The 10,300-nt window shown below is 46.9% G+C and overlaps 1 protein-coding gene across 2 annotated transcripts; it reads left to right on the forward strand.

Annotated features, from left to right (window-relative positions):
- The first annotated feature begins 3,362 nt into the window (after nucleotides 1-3,362).
- On the forward strand, nucleotides 3,363-7,601 carry LOC147887183 (pentatricopeptide repeat-containing protein At3g09040, mitochondrial-like). 2 transcript variants are annotated; one of them, XM_087394731.1, is made up of 2 exons: nucleotides 3,623-3,800; nucleotides 4,042-7,601. In XM_087394731.1, exons 1-2 carry the CDS (start codon nucleotides 3,756-3,758, stop codon nucleotides 6,412-6,414), a joined length of 2,418 nt encoding a protein of 805 aa, XP_087250857.1. In that variant the 5' UTR covers nucleotides 3,623-3,755; the 3' UTR covers nucleotides 6,415-7,601. The 2 variants fall into 2 exon arrangements, with proteins under 2 accessions (XP_087250856.1, XP_087250857.1); XM_087394730.1 differs by having other exon boundaries at nucleotides 3,363-7,601.
- The last annotated feature ends 2,699 nt before the right edge of the window (nucleotides 7,602-10,300 follow it).

Raw genomic sequence — 10,300 nt, forward strand, 5'->3', positions numbered from 1 at the left:
TACACAATGGGGGAATATACACAAAGGTGGAGGCTGAAAACTGTTTTCCTCTTCTTAGTTGTGAAAGCCAAAAGAACTCTAAGTACAAAAGAATAGGTGAACCCTATATGTGGGTCTCAAACCAAACTCAGCTAACTAAGGTGGCATACTAACTGAGCCATTAACTAGAGTACATAAGATAGCTGTCATCCAGCTATTATTCATGGGCGGTGTACCAACCGCATCTGCAGCTAACAAGTCGGTGACATGAATGCACAATGGTCACCTTGGCATATCATGAGTGGAGCTCGATATCTCAATAGTTGGACCTACCTTTTGATGGGTTTCCAATTCGAACACTTATATGAACATACCTGGATGTGTGTGTCTTCACACCTATGGGCTACAACAATTGTCTCCAGGTGCTATTACTCAAGTCAAAAGTTGTGGAGTGTTTTGCTATAATGATCTGATGATCTTCAATGCATAAATATCTTGTGAATATATAATACCAAAAAAATTTTCTATCCTCCCTCCAAAAAAAAACCATGAGCAACTCCCTCCTACCCCCAAGTGCTTATGTTACAGAGAAAAACTTTGTCAATGATTGCTTCAGTCTCGCCTGCGATGAGTCTAATGCAATGACTCCTGACCTAAAGCACTATTAATGCTGACCCACTACTATATAACACCAGTCGTTAATAATGATGCTAATGCCAATCATTGTTATGCTACGAATAAAGCTGCTAATGTCAGTCATCACTATGCTAATAATGCCAGTCACTACATTAATGCTAATGGTGACCTGCTGCGTTATTAGGTCAACTATATGAGAGGGTAGCCTCATTCTGCAAATTCTCACTTGGCAGTGTACTTGGACTCTATCAAAATTTTCTCTAAAATTTCAAATCATTCAGACAACCCCAAAATCAACCCAACTTTTGTACTCGCTTCATGTTGGCCTCTTCTTCATGTCCTCTTAGTGCCCAAGACCTTTTTCTGCCAACAAGCTCAAGCTCAATCCCAACAGCAAAGCTTCTTTAGCCTTCCACCTTCTACCACTCCCTCATCTTCCTGAACTCTCTCTATTCCTCTCCCCTCTCAAATGGAACATGAGTCCTCTGCATAATAGGCTCCCAATGATCCTGGACCATCTATTGAGAATCTATCCAACAATCCACCACCCGGCCATTGAGAAAGGGAAGAATAACCGATACAAAGGACATGCAAAACTACTTTGAACATGGCATGCCAATGACATGGTTCTCCCCACCACTGAGAGCCAAATGCTTGGAAAGAATACATGAAGTGGTTATCCACGCACAATTCAAGTGCAATGCCAAGGAATTCAAGCTCTACTACCACAATGTAGAGGCATACCAAGCACTACAGGACCTGGAGCTCGTCCCACACATCTAAGCCATGGGCTTAGATATCGTAGACATGTTTCCCTACCACATGAACCTATGGCAAGTGGTAGATTTGGTCGACAAGTTCAACAACTCCTCAGGAACCACTAGTTGGATCCCTTCAAATGCCGAGTATCATTCCTAGTAGTTTACTATAGAGACAATCCACCAACCTTATGGGCCACCCCATGTCAATAAGCCTTACGCAACACTACAAGGCATGGACAAGCGGCTTGAAGGCCTAATCGAGTATAACACTAAAATTTAGAGGGATGGTTTCCAAGCATCAACTTAATTTATAATGCGACCTTGGCGAAAACAGCTTGGGTGGTCACCCTCCTCGCACAAATCCAAACATTGAGCATCACAATGTGATACTCTCAAATATGTTGGCGCATCTTTATATGCTAGAGGAGCCTAATTAGGTAGATCACTTATATATATATATATATATATATATAGGGAGATCATCAATGTGTCCACACATTCTAGGGACAAGATTGGCATCCCCATGTTCATTATTCCCATAATCCATTTTCTTTCCAATGATGCAATTCCAAAAGGGTACGAGGATGTTGCTAAAGATTGTGCATTACTCTTGGCATCAGCTAGAAGGACAACTCCTACCAAGCCGTCACCCAAAAAAAGGAAAGAGGAATAAGCAAACAAGCAGGTAGAGGAAGAGGCAGAGGTTAAAAGGAAGCAAGTGCAAGATGCTCTCCTCCAATACTGCTGGCCTTCATGTGAATTTTCAGAAATCTCGTTTGTTGTACGGTGTTGAAGATTCACCTGGGCTTTTGGGGGGATGATCTTCATTCTACTCCTCCCTACTTTGTCGAACGCCCATCCTGATGGTAAAGGGAGCAGGGGACTTGAGGTACACGTAACATCAGAGGTAAGAACTGAAACATCAGGGATCCATCTCCCCATCAACCTTTGACCTTCCGAGCTCCATCTCCTCCCCATGGATCTTCCCTCTTCTCCCCTTGCTTCCTTTATCTAGATCCAAATGGAGCTCTTGTTTGTTTGCTTTGCTGGAATCCAAGAAATGGATCATTAAAAAATTAATTTAGAAATGGCCAAGGTTGAAACAAATGCATATCCTCCTTGACCTTCCATATCCTCCTTCCTCCCAAAGTTGCCTCTTGTCTTTCCACCTCCTCCTCACTCAAAGTTTGCCTCTTGTCTTTCCATCTCCTCCCGCCTCTCAAAGCCTCCATCTAGGAGCTCTTTCTTTGTGACATGTGGCAAGCTTGGCTAATAGGTTAAAGATAGATAATAGATAGATAGGTAGAAGACTCTTAAGTGACCGCTATTTGTCTAACCATTCAACTACAATTTACCTTTACTCACCACGCCTCTCTAGGATTCCCCCTTGGCAAGCCGTGGTATCTTCTCCGCTCTCTGATTAGTTACGGAGCAGGGAGTCCCTAGTTGAGGTGGCACAGAATACATAAGGTGGGGGGAAAGAGGCTATTTACACACTGCCAAAGGATGCCCTAAGTGTGGGCACCCAAAAACATTCAGGGCGGGTGGAATAGACATCCCTCGTTACACACTAGCCGCCCATTGAGAGATCATTAAAAGAGAGGTGCCCACGGATGGGCACTCCTTTTACACACCGCCCAAGTACAATCCCCTTTTGTAAAAATGAGGGCCCGGATGGGTGTGCAGCTGGATGGGCACTCCTTTTACACACCGCCCAAGTACAATCCCCTTTTGTAAAAATGAGGGCCCGGATGGGTGTGCAGCTGGACCCAAATCATGATGGTGATTGGCTGCCCATCGGTGGGCAGCCAAGCTTGAAGGTCTTTGTCAGGGCATGACGTGGACTGTCTAAGCTTGGGCGCCGTATGTGTAACACGTGGCTTTCTATTGGTCCAAGCGCTGCCCAACCTTGGGGGGAGTTTGGTGTGTAAGCAAGTTCTCCAGGAGTTGTAAGTGCCTCTGAACTCAAATCAAAACCATTGAAACTTTTTTCCTTCTTTAGACAGGGAATAATCAGAAATAGCTAATAGTTTTTGCTCATCAGAAGAGAATGTTCCCACTGTGACCCCCATAGACGTCCAAAAATGACTGTTTTGAGCTGCTTAGCATGGTGCTTAAGCTGCCATGGCAACTTCCCCGAGCTGAGCGACGCAGCATCTTTTACTACGGCCACGCATGCCATTTGCTTCGTTTTGCGAAAACGGTGCAGGTCGGGCGGGGGTCTCTATGGCTGGTGCGAACCACCGGGCTAGCTAGTGGGCGGCCTAAAGCATGCAATGGTAAAATCGAAACCGTGTTTCTTCCAGCGTTTGCACAACGGAGGACTCATTCTGGGGCACTTACGCCGCAGACAGTTGACGTACTGTCCGAGGAGAGATCATGGAAAGACGACCTACATCAATTGCACCCACAAGACATCGAGGGGTTGGCTACTTATACTTCTCGGTTGCGTTCGTGCAGAGATACGAAAACTCTGTCCGACGGCAAGCTTGTTTTTTACCATATAATTAAAAATGGGCTCGAGCAAAATTTCTTTGTGGAAAACCTTCTTTTACAAATGTATGGCAATTGTGGGGCTCTGAAAGATGCAAGGGTTTTGTTTGACAAAATGCTTCAGCGAAATGTGTTCTCATGGACCTTCATTATTAGAGTCTATGCTGAGCAGGGTCAGGTTAATGAGGCCTTCCGACTCTTTGGACAAATGCAGGGAGAAGGCATGATACCAGATAAGTTTGTTTATCTCAGCATCCTGTCTGCATGTGCCAGCGAAACAACCCTTTATGAATGCAAGATGCTCCATACTCACATTTTGAACAATGGGTTTAAGTCAGAAATTATCGTTGGAACTTCCCTTGTTAATATGTACAGGAGGTGCAAAAGCCCAGAAGATGCTCAGAGGACCTTTTTAAAACTGTTACATAGAGATGTGTTCTTGTATAATGTGATGATGGCTACACATGTCCAGCATGGGCAGGAAAATTGTGCTCTTCATCTTTTTTATGAAATGCATCAGGAAGGATTGATACCTGACAAGGTGACATTTATCAGCACTCTTTCTGCCTGTGTTTGCATGGGAGCCTTTGATGAAGGCAGGCAGATGCATGCTCGCATTGTTGGCAGCGAATTCGAAGGGGACATCAACGTGAGCAATGCTCTTGTGAGCATGTATGGCAAGGCTGGCATCCCAAGAGATGCTAGGGTAGTCTTCAATAAGATGTCAGAGAGGAATGTTATCTCTTGGAATGCCATGATTGCAGCTTATACTCAAAATGGGCAAAGTAAAAATGCAATTCACCTATTTGAACATATGCAGAATGAAAATGTGAAGCCAAACAGGGTCACCTTCCTGAGCATGCTTTCAGCATGTGCCAGCCAAGCTGATCTAAGGGAAGGTATGTTACTACATTCTTGTGTTGTGGAGGGTGGGTTCGAGACCAATGTTGCAGTGGGAAATGCTCTTGTCACTCTGTATGCCAAGTGTGGCAGTCCAAAGAATGCACAGATGGTGTTTGACCGAATGCCTGAAAGGGATGTTGTCTCCTGGACTGCAATCATCGTAGCATATGCTGAGAACGGTCAGAGCATGAGTGCTTTCGAGCTCTTCAAGGAATCGCAGCTGCAAGGAATTACTCTAGACAAAGTTGCTTTGGTAAGTATCGTTTGTGCATGCACAAGCCAGCTGTCGCAGATGCACAGTACCCCTGTAGCAGGTGGACACCTGTTAGATGATGTTGTTGGGAATGCCCTTGTCAATGCATGTGACAAATCTGGTGGCCTTAATATTGCTCAGAAGATATTCGACAGATTACCTGCACGAAATGTTGTTCTATGGAATGCCATGATTGCAGCATATGCTCAGAGTGGACAGGGTAAAACTGCCTTGGACCTGTTTGAACAGATGATCTGGGAGGGGGTGATGCCAGACAAATTTGTTTTTGCAAGTGCTCTATGTGCATGTGCTAGTCAAGGAAACCTAACTGAGGGCATGCGCATTCATGCTTCAATTGTAGCCCATGGATTTGAATCAGATACTGTTGTAGGAAATGCTCTTATCAACACGTATGGCAAATATGGCAGCATAGAGGATGCACAAACGTTGTTTGACATGATGCCTGAACATGATACAGTGAGTTGGACTGCAGTTATGGCAACTTATGCCCAACATGGGCATGGTGAAATTGCCCTCCAACTTTTTGAGCAAATGCAGTTAGAAGGGTTTATGCCAGACAGAGTCACCTTTGTTAGCATATCTTCTGCATGTGCCAACCATGCAGCTCTAGCCCAAGGCAAGCAGATACATACTCGCATCTTAGGTAGTGGAATGAACATTGATGTTGTTGCAGGGAATGCTGTCATCAATATGTATGGAAAGTGTGGCAGCCTAGAGATTGCTCGGAGAACTTTTGAGAACATGTCTAAGAAGGATGTGATATCTTGGAATGTGATGATTGCAGCATATGCTCAGAATGGACAAGGTAAAGATGCTCTCCTTTTGTTTCTGCAGATGCGGCAGCAGACAATTTCGCCAAACAAGGTCACTTTTGTGTGTGTTCTTTCTGCATGTAGCCATGGTGGTTTGATGGATGATGGTTGGAAGCACCTTACATCAATGTATCAAGATTATGGCATAACACCAGTTGTAGACCATTACAACAGTATGATTGATTTACTTGGTAGGCTTGGGCGTCTGGATGAGGCTGAAAGCTTGATCAATAACATGCCATTTAAACCTACAGTGGTTTCATGGATGGCATTGCTTGGTGCTTGTAGATATCAGGTTGATCTAGAGCGGGGAAAACATGCTGCAAGCGTTGTTTTTGAATTAGATCCACTTAATACTGCTCCATATGTGATGCTAGCGAACATTTATGCTGCAACTGGCCAGATGGAAGAGGCAGCATTGATCATAAAGGTGATGAAAGAGAAAGGCCTGAAGAAGGCCCCGGGATGTAGCGATATTGAGGTGGATGGTAAGGTATATGAATTTTTTGCAGATGATCAGGTTCCTTCACAGTATATGCTGGGCTGCAGAGTATAAGAAGACAGCTAAATGATGCACGGTGTGCACCTAATGCAGACCTCCTGCCATGTGGCCTGGTGAAAATGAGTATATTCTCGACAGTCATAGTGAGATGCCAGCAGTTGCATTCGGTCTTATTAGCACAACTCTTCTTGTTACAAAGAACGTTAGGGTGTGCACTGACTGTCACTCGGCTACAAAGTTCATATCCAAGATCTATGCTCGGGAAATTGTTGTTAGGGGAGGCTTATGCTTCCATCATGTGAAGGATGGAGGGTGTTCATGGGGGGGACTATTGGTAAGTTTTGCCTAACTTACATATGCCTTCAATGTTGGAATGGTCACCTCCCCATCTGTGAGCCCCCAAATGAGGAGTGCATCGGGGGGGTGGAACAGAGATGGAATGGCCTGCCACATGGACAGCATCTTGGCTGTCATGGGCAGCACCTCACAAGAAAAAAGGCAGAAGGGCTGCCATGTGGGCAGCACACAGTAGCCTGGACATGGCGACACATGGCGGGTGACATCAGCAAGGGTACAGCCACTGTACGGATCAGTACGGGCTGCTGCAGGGCAGTGTACGGAGGTGTGCAGGGTGCGCCAGGGTCCTGAACAGAGGTGGATCAGTAGCAGCATGGAGTCGCACTGTTGCAGCAGGTATTGGGCAGGTCTATGGCCTGCAGACAGGGCTGGCAGGTGGCAGGGTAAGCAGTCCAAAGGGGCTGGGCCCTGCATGGAACAAAGGGCCAGCAAAGGGCCCTAAATAGGGTTGGATAGGCAGCCAACCAGCCAACCATCTGGTCGGTTGGTTAGGGCTGCTACAGACCAGCCAGTCGGCCCAATTAGGGCTGGCTGGTGGGTTGGTTCTGGAGGGCCTTGTGCCCTATATAAAGAGGGCCTTTATGCCCTCATATCTCATCTGGAGCAGCACTTCAGGGAGCAGGAAGGAGCAGCAGAGCAGCACCAGTTGGGCCTTTGACCAGGAGGTGAACTGTGCTGAGGAGCTGCAGACTTAGCTCACAGAGGGATGCCTACTTAGGCTGACATTCATGGCAGCAAGGTTGAGAACATTTTGGACGGAAAGTCTACATTTGCTCGAGGTGGAGCACACGAGCTCGAGTCTAGAGATAGCTGGCAGACAGGAGAAGGACCTTGTGGTAAGATCAGAGGACCACACACGCGATTGGTGGGACTCTGGATCTATCTCTTTTGTATTGTGTCCATGTCTTTGGACGGAAATATATTATTTTGGTGTCTTCTATATTTGGCTGGTTCATTGTCTGTTGATGAGTTTGTGCACCTATAACAATGCACATATGTTTTAGTCATTCCACACCACACACCACAGTGTGAGCTCTTGGGAAATTCTGTGTCTTCCGTTGTGCGTACCCTCTGTTGGTTGATTTGCAACATTCGAGTCTCGCTTTGCCACGTCTCTTGGTAGATACAATCACACTCTTTCCCAACTTTTAAAACTCTGCCTAAAGGGTTTTCAGGCTCCTAGATTCTCATAAAGCATATCTACAAGCTCAAATTTCAGCATAGTGAGAAAGTCACATTCGAAAGAAAAACCAGTAAGTTTAATTCTAGTGGAAGCAACAAGGAAATATGATTGGTGCACAAGAATGGTTGTTAAAGGCTTCTCCATTTGCCATAAACACATTGGCAAGACCCTTTGCATTTCTTGTAAAAGATGGTATTTCTTGAGCGACTTACAATGCATATGTTGTATAAAAGATGCATTTCTTGCATGAATAAAACTAAGTGAAGACCCCTTGCTCAAAGGTGACAATCTCATTTCCTTTTGGGAAAAAGAACTTTAGTTTGGTATATGTATTGTTTTGTGGGGAGACATTTGACTAGGCTAGCGTATCTAAAAGAGAGCTCACATGCAAAACCAAAGCTTGACGGGTTTTGTAATGCAGATTGGTGAGGAGGTCCCAAATGCAAGTCTATATCTTTTTTTTTTCCCAAAGAAAGGAACCTTCTATTAAAGCTTTAAAGAAAACCTCATACAAAACAGCAGCCCTGAAGGTGCTGAGTATGGAAAAAAACTGGAAAAGGCTGAAAGAAGAGCAGCCCCGAAGGTGTTATGAAAAAAAACCGGAAAAGGCTAAAAGAAGAAACCAGCCTATTCCAGAGAAACCTAGCTCACTGCCTAGGGAATCTCTGGTACAGGGGCTAACAGCCAAGTAGGGGGACTACACAACTAGCGACTCCCTCTCGGAGTGAATGTGTAGAAAACTCTTGAAGGCCAAGCCTTGCAAAAACGTGCACGCCTTTCGATAGTCGCCTTGGAGCTTGGAGTCCCACGCTCCCAAGTGGACCGTCGAGTGTAAATGATATCCTGCCAAATGGCAACCAGGGTAGCCGAGGGTGAAACCGGGTGCTCACCCATCACAAGATTGCAACGAGCCACCCAAATGTTCCAAGCCGTGATGATGGCTACCACCTCCCAAACACTATCCTCCCTAGGAGGAGGAGCTAGACTATCAGGAGGGACTCCTCGTGGAGTGCTATCCTCTGGATGCTCTGACCCTGTATCCTATAGGCTGGGGAGATCTCATCAATCTGAAACGTGTGTCCTCCCTCTGTCAACCAAGCCACCATCCCCCAGGTGTAGTCTCTCTGAAGACTCTGCATATGTATCATGATCCTGAGGGCTCCCATCCAAATCCTCACTGCGCTATGATAGCTCCACATGCAGTGCGGGATATAGTCTCCAGGACATCATCGGGGCAACAATGGCACTGCCCCTCCACTCGCATCTACTCCAACCACAGTCCGATGGGCAAGCCTCCGTGGGCGGCCAGCTAGAAGAAGTATGAAATCTTCCTCGGCCGCAAACTGGACCACAACTGCGTCCAAAACTCGGAGCGAATATCCTGAGGCACTCTCTGGGTCACCCAATGCCTCTCCCTCGAGGGGGTCCACCTCGACGAGTCCATCTGAAGCCTCTTGCCAATCCATGTGGTGTAGGAAAAGAAGGGCACCTCATCCACCTGCTCAGCTAGGCCACCCCTGGAGGGCCAGAACCACTCTCTCGGATCCCACTGGACCTCCCTCAGGGGTCTACCCTCCCACATCCAAAGGCGCCATCTAGGGGCGTCTTGCTCTGAGCTACTAGGAGGGTCAATGTGCCACTCCTTCCCCAAACGTCCCACCACTCTGATCATCTGCCAGTGAATCCCATCAAGACTCCCATCCATCTTGGGGTCTCTCTCAGTGAGTAGGCCTCCAGGTCCTACACGGAAGAAGCCGGGGTGTGTGCTGCCTCGCTGCATCAATATCCTCAAGGGAACACCACTACGGGAAAACTACCCCAACCATTTGCTATCTCTCCAAACACGAAGTCCTTCCCACCAGGAATCTGGAATAGCTAAGTCAATCTCACCCATCCGCTACCCTGCCCCTCGCAGATGTGCTAGGGCATCAAGCCTCGCCTCTGCCTCCATGGGTAATCTGCTCCAACGGCCAAATGACCTTGCTGGACCACTGTCCCACTATGCCCAACCAATGTGAGTCTGTTGTCCTAGCATACGTCCCTCCTGATCTCTGATCTCTGGGTGCCACATGAGGGGCTGGCAATCAAACTCCTCTCTACATCTGGGCGGAGCACGGATGAGACCCCCTGTCAGTCTCTGCCAGACCTTGTGAAGGCTCTTCATCAAGGGGGAACCGTTCCTCGTAAGGGGGGTCTCTAAGAAGATCCATATATGCGAAGGCTGCCACTGTCCCCCAGTGCGTGGGGTGTTCCTTAGAAGCCCTCGCTGTAAGAGGAGCTTCCAAGGCTCTGCACCTAGGGTAAGGCCATGAACCACCAACTTGCCTAGAAGGGCTCTGCTCTACATCTCTGGATCAATGATACCCAAGCCTCCCAGTGCCTACGGCATGATCACCGTCT

The sequence above is a fragment of the Dipteris shenzhenensis genome, chromosome 23 (genome assembly GCF_047967505.1).
Source record: "Dipteris shenzhenensis isolate YYH24624 ecotype China chromosome 23, Dip_SZ_1.0, whole genome shotgun sequence".
Classification (NCBI taxonomy): domain Eukaryota; kingdom Viridiplantae; phylum Streptophyta; class Polypodiopsida; order Gleicheniales; family Dipteridaceae; genus Dipteris; species Dipteris shenzhenensis.

Bases quoted from the DNA above. Each gene is read 5' to 3' on its own strand.
- LOC147887183 (XM_087394730.1), top strand. From the start codon at position 3,484: ATGGTGCTTAAGCTGCCATGGCAACTTCCCCGAGCTGAGCGACGCAGC.